Source organism: Nerophis ophidion, linkage group LG28 (genome assembly GCF_033978795.1).
Source record: "Nerophis ophidion isolate RoL-2023_Sa linkage group LG28, RoL_Noph_v1.0, whole genome shotgun sequence".
Taxonomy (NCBI): domain Eukaryota; kingdom Metazoa; phylum Chordata; class Actinopteri; order Syngnathiformes; family Syngnathidae; genus Nerophis; species Nerophis ophidion.
In genome coordinates this window covers 22,798,582-22,814,470 of record NC_084638.1, presented here as the reverse complement: position 1 = coordinate 22,814,470, position 15,889 = coordinate 22,798,582, and the positions used below count along the sequence as shown (strand labels likewise).

The following is a 15,889-nucleotide window of genomic DNA, read 5'->3' as shown; positions in this document are numbered from 1 at the left end:
CAAAAACAAAAGTGTTGCGTTTGATATTTTTGTTCAGCATATGTATGTATACATGTATGTGTGTATACTGTATATGTTTATATGCGGATTGGGATACATGCTGGGGGCGAACCACTGAGCTAGGTTACACTACAACATACGGCAAATACCTCCTGTCTCTTTTTGAATGGCTTGGGTTTAGAAATGGAAATTGTCTGTTCCCGGGTCAAACCACCACCATTGTAAAATATATGATATAAATTTGGCCCATGACTGAGCTTTAAGTACTATTGTCAGATCGGGATAATGCGTGTTGAGGACGCATTGTAGCTGTGTCCTGGAAATTTAGCAGCGATACGCAAACAAATGGCCTGTAGCATTAAAATAAGAGCGTCCAATAACGTTTCCAAAGCTTTGGTGTCAAACTCAAGGCCAGGGGGGCAGATCTGGCCCGCGAACACCCGGAAATTACGTGTTTTTAAGTATCTCTACTTTTCTAACTAAATGTATTTGTTCTTTCCATTTTGACAGAAACAAATATTTGTTATGCTTGAAATTGTATATCTTTTGAACTATACTGTACAATATTGAATGTAGCATTAAAATAAGAGCGTCCAATAACGTTTCCAAAGCTTTGGTGTCAAACTCAAGGCCAGGGACGAGATCTGGCCCGCGAACAACCGGAAATAACGTGTTTTTAAGTATCTCAACTTTTGTAACTAAATGTATTTGTTCTTTCCATTTTGACAGAAACAAATATTTGTTATGCTTGGAATTGTATATCTTTTGAACTATACTGTGTAATATTGAATGTAGCATTAAAATAAGAGCGTCCAATAACGTTTCCAAAGCTTTGGTGTCAAACTCAAGGCCAGGGGGGCAGATCTGGCCCGCGAACACCCGGAAATTACGTGTTTTTAAGTATCTCAACTTTTCTAACTAAATGTATTTTTTCTTTCCATTTTGACAGAAACAAATATTTGTTATGCTTGAAATTGTATATCTTTTGAACTATACTGTACAATATTGAATGTAGCATTAAAATAAGAGCGTCCAATAACGTTTCCAAAGCTTTGGTGTCAAACTCAAGGCCAGGGGGGCAGATCTGGCCCGCGAACACCCGGAAATAACGTGTTTTTAAGTATCTCAACTTTTCTAACTAAATGTATTTTTTCTTTCCATTTTGACAGAAACAAATATTTGTTATGCTTGAAATTGCATGTCTCTTAAACTATACTGTGTAATTTAGAATTTGAGTTGTATAATATTGCAACAAATATTCTATTGTCATACTTTTAAAGGCCTACTGAAATGATGTTTTCTTATTTAGACGGGGAACCATGTTCGCTTGACCGCTCTGATCCATAGTAAAGCTTCACCTCTGGGAATTTTAAACAAGGAATCACCGTGTGTTTGTGTGGCTAAAGGTTAAAGCTTCCCACCTCCATCTTTCTACTTTGACTTCTCCATTATTAATTGAACAAACTGCAAAAGATTCAGCAACACAGATGTCTAGAATACCGTTTAATTGCCCGATGAAAAGAGACGACTTTTAGCTGCAAATGGTGCTGCTCTAATATGTCCCCTGCAACCCGAAACGTCATCATTCCGCGATGTTTTCAACAAGAAACTCCGCGGGAAATTTAAAATTGTAATTTAGTAAACTAAAAAGGCCATATTGGCATGTGTTGCAATGTTAATATTTCATGATAAATAAATAAATGGGTTGTACTTGTATAGCGCTTTTCTACCTTCAAGGTACTCAAAGCGCTTTGACACTACTTCCACATTTACCCATTCACACACACATTCACACACTGATGGAGGGAGCTGCCATGCAAGGCGCCAACCAGCACCCATCAGGAGCAAGGGTGAAGTGTCTTGCTCAGGACACAACGGACGTGACGAGGTTGGTACTAGGTGGGATTGATCATGATTGATCATCATTGATATATAAACTATCAGACTGCGTGGTCGGTAGTAGTGGGTTTCAGTAGGCCTTTAATTTTGGTTTTGTAAAGTAAAAATACCTACTGCTGCTTCACCTGTGGTTTTAAAGCTAGTGTTACTCATCAAATTTTACATTGCAAAAATGACAATAGATTTTACGGTGACATTTACGGTAAATTTTACAGAATATTACTGAAAAAAAAAACTGTACGATTGTTTTTTTTTATCGTAAAGACTGTCGACCAAGCTGCCAGTTTTTTTTATTTTTTATCGTAAAACCACTTGGTTTGAAGAACAGGTTTTCTAGACAGGCAACAACAACAACAGAGAAATCCACATGTGTAAGATTCATCAAAAAAACTTTGTCAAATCTTTTTAAAATTTATTTTGTACCTTTTGTTTTGAATTGAAATTGCTGACTTTGTGAAGTGTGTTGTATTCGTGGTTGATGTTTTTGTCTGAAAGTAACTCTGGGCGTCATTTACTACATGTGGCCAAAATTTTGACCAGCAGAGAGCAATAACGCTACACCATCCATCCATTCATTTTCTACTGCTTATTCCCTTTGGGGTCGCGGGGGGTGCTGGACTTTAGCTTTAATTGTGATGAGTCGCATTCATGTTTGATGCGAATGTTTTTTTTATTTATTTTTTTTAATACATCTTTATTTTATTCTGTAAATATATTTGCACTAAACGTTATATTTTATTCATATGAAATACTAAATGGACATTATTTATGTAAAATGCATAACAGATGCCATATTTTTGTAATGTTTATGTGTTGATGTTATGTTTATATTTGCAGTCTTAGAATTCTAAACGAAGGAAGAAGTGTGAATAAATAAAACTAAGCAAGGAAAATAATTCAAAAGAAGGATTATCAATCCCCAACAAAACTTCTGGAGATTCTGTTTCTTCATGCTGACAGTGCAGTGTGAAAGCTGATGTGTCTACTTAGTAATTAAGTAAACTAAATCTCAAAGGAATATAACCTGTGGAGACACTTTCGAACGTAACATCCACATTCCGATGTCCGGCCTCCGAGCTCTCCGACTCTTGAAACCGTTACTCCTCTTTATTATATAGTTCAAAAGATGCTTTAGAGCAGGGATGTCTTACTCGTTTTCATTAAGGGCCACATCGCAGTTAGGGCCGCTTGTAACAGTAAATAATGTATGAATTTGCCTCTGGATTTCATGATTTATGATATAAATTGTTTTTGGTAGACTGTTGATTTTACAGTAAAAACTTTACATTCACAAAATTTTACTGTAAAATTTAGTGTATTTTTTTTTCTTTTTTACAAACCCTGTTTCCTATGAGTTGGGAAATTGTGTCAGATGTAAATATAAACATAATACAATGATTTGCAAATCATTTTCAACCCATATTCAATTGAATATGCTACAAAGACAACATATTTGATGCTCAAACAGATAAACATTTTTTTTTGTGCAAATAATCATTAACTTTAGAATTTGATCCTAGCATGAACATGCCCTTTCCCAACTACTTTGGCACGTGTTGCAGCCATGAAATTCTAAGTTAATTATTATTTGCAAAAAAAAATAAAGTTTGAGTTTGAACATCAAATATCCTGTCTTTGTAGTGCATCCAATTGAATATGAGTCGAAATGGATTTGCAAATCATTGTATTTGGTTTATATTTACATCTAATACAATTTCCCAACTCATATGGAAACGGGGTTTATACAACAATTACGGTAAATGGAAAAATGGTACCACTGTTTTTTTGGGGGTTGAGGGGGTTAGGGAAAAAGCTGGCAGCTTGGTTGGCAGAATTTTTGTGTTTTTAAATTTAGTGGTTTTTACCAACATTATATTCTGATTGGAAAAAACAGTACAGGTTATTTTCTTATTCTGGCAACTCCGCTGCCGGTTTTTCTACCGTAAAAACAAATATACCGTCTTTCCATTTACAGTAATACACCGTTAAAAACAACTGTACATTTTACAGTCAAAAACTGGCAGTTCTGTCAACAGAATTTTAAAGCAAAAAACATTAGTTTTGTTTTTTTTCCAATTTACAGTAATATGCTGTAAAGCAGTGGTCCCAAACCTTTTTGTATGCGCGGACCGGTCAACGCTTAATAATTTGTCATGAAAAAGGGACGTTTTTGTCATGAAAAAGGGAGGTTTTTGTGGTTGGTGCACTAATTGTAAGTGTATATTGTGTCTTTTATGTTGATTTAATAAAAAAAAATGATAAATAAAAATAAAAAAAATATTTTTTTTCTTTTCTTTTTTTAATAAAAATGAATAAAAAATTATGGGCCGCGGCCCGGTGGTTGGGGACCACTGCTGTGCTGTGAAGAATATCCAATTTATTGTCATTTTTATGAATTTGATGGGTAGTTTTCTGTAAAGGTAAATATTTTTATTTAGACAAAAACATGTTTGGAAAGTCTGCGATTAGGTGGCGGCTTGTCCAGGGTGTACCCCGACATCCGCCCGATTGTAGCTGAGATAGGCACCAGCGCGACCCCGAAGGGAATAAGCGGTAGAAAATGGATGGATGTTTGGAAAGTATGATAATATACTGTAATATTTGGTGCGGTATTGGATGCTATTAAAGTTTAAAAAGGTATGCAATTTCAAGCAGTACATATATTTTTTTCTGTCAAAATGAAAAAAAAATCAGTTACATTTAGTGAGAACATTTTAAGTACTTTATTGACTCATATCACTTCCAGGTGTTTGCGGGCCAGATAAAATGATGTCACGGGCCAGATCTGGCCCCCGGGCCTTGAGTTTGACACCTGTGCTTTAGAACATTCTCACAAAAGGGGGAATTAATGAAAATGCATATTTTTTTGTTTTCCCGCCACACACGTCAAGAGCTCTAGGACCAAATAACACACTTGTGGCTACTTTCTTTAAAGTTTTTGTAATGTATAACGTTGTCAAAAGTCTTTTGTCTTTGACTACACAAATACAGTTCATTCTTCTCATCAAACAGGAATGCAAGTCTTTGGACATCCAGTTTCATCTGCTGCAAGGTTCTGCAGGGAAACTCCTGCCTGGCTTTGTGTCTGAACACAACGTTGGAGCGGTTGTGACTGACTTCTCACCCCTCAGAGAACCTCTAAAGTGCTTGGAGGATGTCAAAAAGCGTCTTCCGGATGATATTCCTCTCATTCAGGTCAATACAATAGCTCGGAGATGAGTCTGTCTTTCTAGCTGTCGGTTTAATACTTCATAGTTGTCATATTAATTGGATGCTTGATTTGATTTTACAGGTCGATGCCCATAATATTGTTCCGTGCTGGGTAGCGTCTCCAAAACTTGAGTACGCCGCCAGGACAATTAGGGGAAAAATTACTAATCTCTTGCCAGAGTTCCTCACGGATTTCCCACTGGTTGACAAGCACACACACTCAGCGACAGAAACCGCCAAAGTAAGTAAGACCTCACATATGTCACAACATTTACTAAGTGACTTACAAGATTAATAAAAAAATATGTTTTTACAATTATGATATTTGTTATCAAATACAGCCATCCTATTTCATTTATTCATGAAATGCCTCATAGTGATGTGAAGAGCTTTTCTCAATCTAGACCAGGGGTAGGGAACCTGTGGCTCTTTTGATGACTGCATCTGGCTCTCGGATAAATCTGAGCTGACCTTGCTTAACACCAGGGGTGCCCATTATGTCGATCGCGAGCTACCAGTCGACCGCGGGGGGTGTGTCAGTCGACCTCCAGCCAGGCTTTTAAAAAAAATAGACATAAAAATTAGTGATCATCAATCTTCACCAAGACGTCACTTAAATGACATTCACGGTACCGGAGGGTCTTGTGAGATGACGCTGGTTGCTGCAAGATCATTATTATGAAAATATGACCGAGAGGAAGGCGAGAAACACTTTTTATTTCAACAGACTCTCGCGCCGTACCTTCCGTCAAAACTAGAGGCCGACTGCACATTTCCTATCTTCACAATAAAAGCCCTGCTTCATGCTGCCTGCGCTAACTAAATACAGAGTCTCGGAAAACTGGCGTGCACAAGCGATCCCTCAGAAAGCTGGCGTGCACATCACTTGTGCACGCCAGCTTTCCGAGACTCTTATTTTGTTAGCGCAGGCAGCATGAAGCAGGGCTTTTATTGTGAAGATAGGAAATGTGCAGTCGGCCTTTAGAGTTTTGACGGAAGGGACGGCGCGAAAGTCTGTTGAAATAAAAAGTGTTTCTCGCCTTCCTCTCTGTCATTTTTTCATAATAATGATCTTGCAGCAACCAGCGTCATCTCACAAGACCCTCCGGTACTGTGAATGTCAATCAAGCAAGCTACGGAATTTGCCGCCAATGTTTTTCTTGTAAAGTGTATGGAAGCTGGATGAATTAGATGCCAAAAACCAACCACTTTCATGTGGTATTGTACAGAAAGGACAACTTTTTTTCTCCTCCATTTGAAAATGTGGGCGTTATCATCATTACTGTCTGATTCCAATCAATGCAAGTCATCAGAATCAGGTAATACACCAACTTATATTCTTGTCTTTGTGAAAGAAAGACATCTATATGTGTTACACATGCTTGTATTATCATTAAACACATTTAACTTGTTTACAAAAATGTCTCTTTCATAAATAAATAAATATAAATGATATATATAAATGAGGTAGATCCCCTCGAGTTGTCAATTGAAAAGTAGCTCGCCTGCAGAAAAAGTGTGGGCACCCCTGCTTAACACGATAAGTAATGAAAAATTCCACTTGTAATCAGTGCTAAAAATATTGTTAAAAATATAAAACATTCACATGCATTTTTAATCCATCCATCCGTTTCTACCGCACCTGTTCAAGAAGTTGCGTTAATGGTATGAAGTTATTTATTATTGGTTCGAGTAGGGCTTGCCCTCCTGGGGGTTCTTCAGACCAGCAAGCACTGACATGAGAGCCTGTTTCAGGGTTACAATATGTTTTTATTTTTCAATAATTCTCTCAGTTGCTTCCCAGCAATGTTCTTTGTGTCTTTCCTTCTCGCTCGCACTCTTGCTCCAGCCCCAACCCTGTCTCTCCTCCTGGCCGCTGCTTATAAACAGAGCGACAGGTGATTAGATAACAAGGCCCAGGTGGGCCATCTACGCACCTGTCGCTGATTTCGAGGCCGGTCCTGGCATCCCCCCGCTTTGCTGCAGGCCCGCAGGCCACGCCCCTTCCACAGTTAGCTTCAGAATAACAATGTTATTACAAAGAATAAGAGACATATTATATTCTGGAAATGTTGGTCTTATTTAAAAATGCACGTGTTTAGTTGTGTTCAGTGTTGAAAAAAATACATATGGCTCTTACGGAAATACATTTCAAAATATTTGGATTCTTGGCTCTCTCAGCCAAAAAGGTTCCCGACCCCTGATCTAGACAAAACATTGAACTAAAATCATAAACTATGGTTGTTGTACATTTTGGAATGGCTTGTATTGACATGGTAAAATAGTTTCTCAATAAAAACAATGGACTATTGATGCTGTGGCACAGTCATAAAAAAGCAGTGGCTTTCAGTTTATATCGGGGGTCAGCAAACCGCGGCTCTAGAGCCACATCTTTAGCGCTGTCTAGTGGCTCCCTGGACCTCTTTCAGAGATATGTGAAAATATTTAAAAATATATATATATACCGTATTTTTCGGACTATAAGTCGCAGTTTTTTTCATCGTTTGGCCAGGGGTGCGACTTATACTCAGGAGCGACTTATGTGTGAAATTGGGGCGGCTTGGCTCGGTTGGTAGAGTGGCCGTGTCAGCAACTTGAGGGTTGCAGGTTCGATTCCCGCTTGTGCCATCCCAGTTACTGCCGTTGTATCCTTGGGCAAGACACTTTACCCACCTGCTCCCAGTGCCACCCACACTGGTTTAAATGTAACTTAGATATTGGGTTTCACTATGTAAAGCGCTTTGAGTCACTTGAGAAAAGCGCTATATAAATATAACTCACACACACTTATCAACACATTGTCGTGAAATATCAAATATTATTTAGCTCATTCACGTAAGAGACCAGACGTATAAGATTTCATGGGATTTAGCGATTAGGAGTGACAGGTAAACGTATAGCATGTTCTATATAAGGGTTCGGGAACCTTTTTGGCTAAGAGAGCCATATAAGCCAAATATTTTAAAATGCATTTCCGTGAGAGCCATATAATATTTTTTAACACTGAATACAACTAAATGTCTACATTTTTAAGTAAGACCAACATTTATAGAGTGTAATATGTCACAAACTCGCATGGCAGCAGTAGTAGCGGCCCCAAGATGCAGGAACCAGGAGAGCGAATAGCAGGTAAGATGTGTTGAATATCATCAATAGAGGAGAATGAAGCAGTATTGCATGTACAGTTCTAAACAATAGTCAATCTGCAAGCCCTGAGGAGCGCGCGAGACAAGCATATATAGAAACATGCTGATTGGCAGCAGGTGTGGACCGGCTGCCGATCAACAGCAGGTGAGGGGAAAAAACAGCGCTCAGCGGGACAAGCAGGAAATGGAAACAAAACAAGAGCACTGATAAGAAGTAAATACTAAACAAAGAAGCACAAACAGAAAGGAAGTGACAGATCTTCACATAATAAGTCTGTTGTTCTTTTTAATAACATTGTTATTCGGAAGCTCAATGATGATAAATGAAATTATTTTTACCATCAATGCGACTTTTTGAACAGGTGCGATAGAAAACTGATGGATGGATTAAAATGCATGAGAATGTTTTATATTTTGAACGTTATTTTTAACACTGTGATTACCAGCGGAATTATTAATTACTTATCATGTTAAGCAATGTCCGCTAAGATTTATCTGAGAGCCAGGTGCAGTCATCAAAAGAGCCACATCTGGCTCAAGAGCCATAGGTTCCCTACCTCTGTTCTATATATTATAGTTATTTGAATGACTCTTACTGTTATAAATTCCCTTTGTCAGTGATTAAGATAGAAGATAAAGTCCTTTTTTGATATGTTAATTATTAAATATAATTGACTATTATTGTTGACGTAACAAGCTATTAATATAGTCATGCACCTTTTAAGTTGAGTCTGTTTTAAGTCAGGCAGTTTACCGGGCAGCTATGTTTACTTTTCGGGGTCCTTGAGTCGGTGTGTAGAAGTGTGTGTGTATTTTGAGAGTGTACTTAGCTGCTGCTGCTATAAGTTACATAAAGAAGTTGAAACGTAAAAACGGTGTCCTTATTCCCTTACCGGAGTACGCTCACGGGTGAAGAGTCCCAGCACAACAACAACAACATCATAACATCCATATGGTTCTTTAATACTTACCATAATATGTTACGTTAACATCCCAGGCACCTTCTCAGTTGGTTATTTATGCCTCATATAACGTACACTTATTCAGCCTGTTGTTCACTATTCTTTATTTATTTTAAAGGCCTACTGAAAGCCACTACTACCGACCAAGCAGTGTGATAGTTTATATATCAATGATGAAATATTAACATTGCAACACATGCCAATATGGCCGGTTTAGTTTACTAAATTGCAATTATAAATTTCCCGCAAAGTATCCTGTCGGAAACGTCGCGGAATGATGACGCGTGCGCGTGACGTCACCGGTGGTAGCGGACATGTTCTTCCAGCCCGATCCAAGCTATAAGTAGTCTGCTTAATCGCATAATTACACAGTATTCAGGACATCTGTGTTGCTGAATCTTTTGCAATTTGTTCAATTAATAATGGGGAAGTCAAAGAAGAGAAAATGTTTGTGGGAAGCGGTGTATTGCAGCTGCCTTTAGCAACACAAACACAGCCGGTGTTTCCTTGTTTACATTCCCGAAGGTGAAGCTTTACTATGGAACAGAGCGGTCTAGCGAACATGGTTCCCGACCACATGTCAACAGGCAGGTTTCGGTGAGAAAATTGTGCTAATAAATCGGCTCTTACCGTAGACATGAGCGGAGCTTGCGTCCTCCTGCAGCTGCGGACTATTACCTCCTCCCACCGGGGACACTGGCGGTCACCCGTGGCCACACCCCTCCAACTTTCAGGTACCATATAATCTCACTAAACATTAGTAACACAATAAGCAGATAAGGGATTTTCCAGAATTATCCTAGTAAATGTGTCTAATAACATCTGAATCGCTCCCACTGCCCTTGCCTTATTTTAATTTTTTTATTTTTTCTGTAGTCCTTCACTCTCACTATCCTCATCCTCGCTCAAATTAATGGGGAAATAGTCGCTTTCTTAGTCCAAATCGCTCTCGCTGCTGGTGGCTATTGTAAACAATGTTCAGATGTGAGGAGCTCCACAACCCGTGACGTCACGCGCACATCGTCTTGCTACTTTCGGTAAAGGCAACACCTTTTTACGAGCGACCAAAAGTTGCGAACTTTATCGTCGATGTTCTCTACCAAATCCTTTCAGCAAAAATATGGCAATATCGCGAAATGATCAAGTATGACAAATAGAATGGACCTGCTATCCCCGTTTAAATAAGGAAATCTCTTTTCAGTAGGCCTTCAAATTGCCTTTCAAATGTCTATTCTTGGTGTTGTGTTTTGTCAAATAAATCTCCCCAAAAAATGCGACTTATACTCCAGTGCGACTTATATGTTTTTTTCCTTCCTTATTATGCATTTTCGGCAGGTGCGACTTATACTCCGGAACGACTTACACTTCGAAAAATACGGTAGTTTCTGTAGGAGAACAAACATGACACAAACCTCCCTAATTGTAAAATTGGCAAGCAGCGTTTTGTCCTACTAATTTCAACGGTCCTTGAACTCATCGAGTATGTACAACTTTCTCCGACGCTGCCACAGAAAGATGTGTTTTATGCCAGTCCTGCTTTGTCTCATTTTGTCCACCAAACATTTTATGCTGTGCATGAATGCACAAAGGTGAGCTTTGTTGATTTTATTGATTTGCTGGAGTGCTCATCAGGCATATTTGGTCTGTCCATGACTGCAAGCTAATCGGTGCTAACATGCTATTTAGGCTAGCTGTATGTACATATTGCATTATTATGCCTCATTTGTAGGTATATTTGAGCTCATTTGATTTCCTTTACTTATGTTCTCTTATTTATATTTGCATGGCTCATGACACATTATCCGTATGTAATATTGGCTGCATTTCTGATATTTTTTTGTGTGCAAAGTTGTTCCAGACCACAGCAAACGGTACCCAGCTTGCAAAGATTGTAATAAATCCAACAACAAGAAGAAGGTTTCTTATTCTTGTTGAGCGTTACTTAACAAATGCAAAACAAGTGCACTAATCCTAAAGTAAAAAATATAGTAGACTATTGTGTGGTTAGGGTTTGGAACATTAGTGTGTGGAGTTTGCATGTTCTCCTTGTTGTTTTTTTCCGTTACTGCAGCTCCCTCCCACGTTCCTGTCAGGTTCAAACACTGATGACATCTATTAAACAAGAGAAGAAGCAAAGAATTAAACAGCGACAGAATTCAAATGGCTCGATCGTTTGGACTGTACTCTTTTTTTTTTTTTTTTTTTTTTTTTTTTTTTTACGGTCTCACCACGCTCTTCCGAAAGATTGTGTGCCTCCTCTTTTATTTGGACTTTCCCCGATTACATGGCAAAAGCTGTTTCTAAAGGAACAGGGGTCATAAATAGCCATCGCATTTGATTACAAAACAGTTCAAAGAAAAGGTCATAAAAGTGTTCAAAGAAGAGGTGCTAGGAACTTGGGAAGAGCCTGCTTTCTCTCCGCTTTGTAGTTCTTGGGTCAAGACGCAATATTTCTGTGGATTACAATACATCAAAGAAACAGAACACCTTCATGTTGCTTCTCATCCTACATAGTGGAGTTTTACAATCCTTCTTCTTGGTGGGATCAAAGACAGATTTTGTCTTCTCGCCGGGAACTCATAGCATCAGAAAGTTTTGTGAGAACTTAGATACAATTATTCTGACAGTTTCAAAAACAGATATTGGTGTGAATGTTTACCATCTATTGTTAAAAATAATAATGATAATATGTGTCCTGGAGTAGGCTGGGAACCAGTCCAATCAACATGTACCCCACCCCTCGCCTAAAGTCAACTGGGATAGGCTCCAGCTCACCTATAAAAAAGCAATACAGAAAATGGATGGATGGACTTCCTGTATATTTAATGCTAGCTAATTGTTTAATGTCCTGGCCTGTCCGTTACCGAAACATAGAAAGAAATGTGAGTCCAAAATTTGAAGCTGATTCCTTTGTATGTTATTGACAGCAAAATATGAAAATTCATGCCAAGGCTTTAGAGCAATTATCATTCAAGCAGTGTAGTGTTGTTTGCATTGTTTAACCACCACCATGTTTTGTTCCAGCCAGTAGACTGGGCCAAAGTCCTGGCCTCCCTGCAGGTGGACAAAACAGTAGGCGAGCCAGAATGGGCTCAACCAGGCACCAAATCGGGGACGGCCATGTTGGAGTCCTTTATCGATGTTCGCCTCAAACTGTTTGGCACTCAACGTAACGATCCAAACATTGCTGCGCTCAGCCAACTCTCCCCCTGGATCCGCTTTGGTGAGTAAAACATTTTGGATACTCAAGCCTGCACACTTCTTCATAGTTTGAATTACGTGTCATGATTTAAGATCAACCTCTAAAGTCAGATGAAGTGTGTTTTGAAACAGGAAATGTTTTAAAGTGAATTAGTTTACTCCAGGTTTAAACTCTCACCATCGTAAAACCTTAATTAACTGTACAGTTACCGCAAATTCCGGACTATAAGCCATTATTTTTTTTCCACACTTTGAACCCTACAGCTTATAAAATGGTGCAGTTCATTTATGGATGCAGGTCTACTGTCCTTTTATTTAGTGCTTTTAACCGGAAGTAGAAGTGCAATTGTTTTGTTCTGTTTTTTAGCCGTCCATAGCGTTTTTACTCATATGGATTTTTCATTCATCACTCCAAGCAACGTTTGTAAGTTTTACAATTTAACGAAAGCTGTTTATTCTTAATAAACCTTCCTTTCTTATATGACCAAATATTTATATGTATTATATCTTTTATGATCTCTAATTTGCAGGAGAGATCATTATTTTACTACACAAAGTGTTGGTACAGTATGATATTGAGTTTAACTATTCCAATTGCCCTAAAATATTGTCAAACATTTCGATGGCCCAAAATGACACGTAAAACCCAATATTTGTTTTAAAGATTAAGTTGTTTGTTTGTATTTGTTTTTACATGATATAAGACAAAATAAGTTTTATGTTGTTTTATGTTTATGTTTTCTATGAAGGTACATTTTTACCATTTCATTTGTATTGTGTTAGTGCCTTACTTTTTGTGTTTGCTTCACTTCAATAACACCCCTTTTTCTGGTTATAACTTAAAGCGATAATGTAAAATAAGTATGTATTTATGTAAACAAAGGAGTGTTTTCATGAATATTTGCAAACTCTATCGTAATGTAATGAAGCCAGCATCGTTAGGCTATCATGTTTACAAGTGAGTTTATTAGTATTATTAACTCAAAACAACATTGTTATTGGATCAGTTTCACAAATTCCTCAGTAAATTCACCAAAATGTCACCGTGGACTGATTTAGTCTGGTAAGCTGATTGGAGAGCTACTTTCCGCCGCTAGTATTGGTCCATTACGATGACTTCTGTCTTGTTTGATCAGCCGTTTTACTGCCGTGTTACAGACACCTTTTAGAAACATTTTAAGGTATGTAAATAAATATTTACAGAATCTATCTAAATAACAAATTTCACAACATATATATTTATATATACAGTTGTGATCAAAATGATTCAACCCCCACACAATTTTGGTGTTTTTTTAGTTAGTTGGACATTTATTCCGTATTTTGTTTATAGTCATAATGAATAAAGAAGTGTCAAATAGACAAATGCAACTTCAATTGTAACACCGTATTTTACAAAATACCAAAAAAGGACATTTTTCTTGATATCTCATTGACAAAATGATTCAACCCCCTAGTTACATGCATCTTTAGTACTTAGTAGAACACCCTTTGGCAGTAATGACATCCTTCAAAGGTGATACATAACCGGACACAAGCTTCTTGCAACCATCTACAGGTATTTTAGCCCATTCCTCTTGGGCAAAGGCCTCCAGTTCATTCATATTCTTGGGCTTGTGTGCTGCAACGGCCTTCTTCAAGTCCCACCACAGCTTTTCTAGAGGATTTAGGTCTGGCGACTGTGAAGGCCACTCCAGAGTCTTCCAGCCCTTCTTCTGCAACCACTCTGATGTTGATTTGGAGGTATGCTTGGGATCCTTGTCCTGTTGGAAGGTCCAACGTCTCCCAAGCCTCAGCTTCGTCACTGACTTCATGACATTTGCAGCTAATATATCCTGCTAGGAAATAGAATTCATAATGCCTTGAACGCGCTGGAGATTCCCGGTACCTGAGGCAGAGAAACAGCCCCAGAGCAGGATTGACCCCCCACCATGCTTAACAGTAGGAAAAGTGTTCTTCTCTTTGTAAGCTTTATTTTTTTCTCCTCCAGACATGACGTTGATTCATAGGCCCAAAGAGTTCCACTTTTGTCTCATCACTCCATAGAACAGTTTCCCAAAACCTTTGGGGTTTGTCCAGATGATTTTTGGCATACTGGAGTCTATTTTCTTGTGCCTGGTAGTCAGAAGTGTGGTGCGCCTGGGAGTTCTGGCATGGAGGCCTTCATCTGGTAATGCGCGCCTTATTGACTGGGACGAAACCTGCGTTCCCCCCTCTGCAATGTCCTGTTGTAGTTCCTCAGCTGTTACCCGGGGGTTTTTCACCACTGTACGCTTCAAATACCGGACAGCAGTTGCACACAGCATCCTCTTTCTACCACGCCCAGGTAGTGTTTCCACTGTGCCTTTAGCTTTAAACTTGCGAATGATGCTCCCAACTGTGTCTCTTGAAATGTGTAATGTCTTTGCTATTTTTTTATATCCATATCCTTTCTTTTGAAGAGAAATTACCTCCACTCTTGACTTCTTTGACCACTCCCTGGACTTCACCATGTTGCAAATACACCTTTGACCATCTACATGAAACTGAGCGTCACAGTCTTTTCAATCAGTTTAATTTATGTTCGTTATGGTTCTAATCCCATCTACAGGTGTTTTCAACACCTGATTGAAAAGACCTTATTCAAATTCTGTTCTTAAGAGTTATGTTTGATATTCAAGGGGTTGAATAATTTTGTCAATGAGATATTAAGAGAAATGACACTGTTTGGTATGTTACAAAATATAATGTTGTAATTCAAGTTGCATTTGTCTATTTAATGCATCTTTATTTGATATGACTATAAACAAAATATGGAATAAATGTCCAACTTGCTAAAACACCAAAATTGTGTGGGGGTTGAATAATTTTGATCACAACTGTGTGTGTATATATATATATATATATATATATATATATATATATATATATATATATATATATATATATATATATATATATATATATATATATATATATATATATATATATATATATATATACATATATATATATATCTGTGGCTTATAATAAGTCCGGTGCAGATAATATATGGGAAAATATTTTGTTCTTTTAGAAGTTTTGTTCTTTTCTCACATAAGGATTGTGAATGATAAACAAAATTCCCAAAAAGTGAAGTTCCCCTTTTAATTCTATTTTTTTTAACATGAACAAGGTGTTAAAATAGACACGTTAAGTGCATATATTCTTTTTTTTTTTTTTGTGACTCGCTTTGCTCATGCAAAACAAAACACCAATAATGAATATTACAATTTATGATATTTAATGGGATTAATTGAAATTAATCCAAGTAATTTCACCACACCTCGTGTGTGTGACTATCAGTGGTATTTTAACTTTAACAACCAACAAATGTGACAGCACTATTTTTCCAGAGTGAGACTGACACCTACTGGTGCTCTATAGGTATTGCTAGAATTAATAGTGTCATGTGCTGTGTGCCTTCTTAGGACGCATCACAAAACAAACACA

The 15,889-nt window shown here is 37.8% G+C and overlaps 1 protein-coding gene across 1 annotated transcript in view; it reads left to right on the top strand.

The window, feature by feature from the left end:
- Positions 1-15,889, top strand: part of cpdp (CPD photolyase) — a 41,279-nt gene that overhangs the window by 3,904 nt on the left and 21,486 nt on the right. The window contains exons 4-6 of the mRNA XM_061890312.1: positions 4,912-5,094; positions 5,192-5,350; positions 12,242-12,440. Of these exons, the coding sequence (XP_061746296.1) occupies positions 4,912-5,094; positions 5,192-5,350; positions 12,242-12,440 (541 nt within the window). The remainder of the gene's footprint in view (positions 1-4,911; positions 5,095-5,191; positions 5,351-12,241; positions 12,441-15,889) is intronic.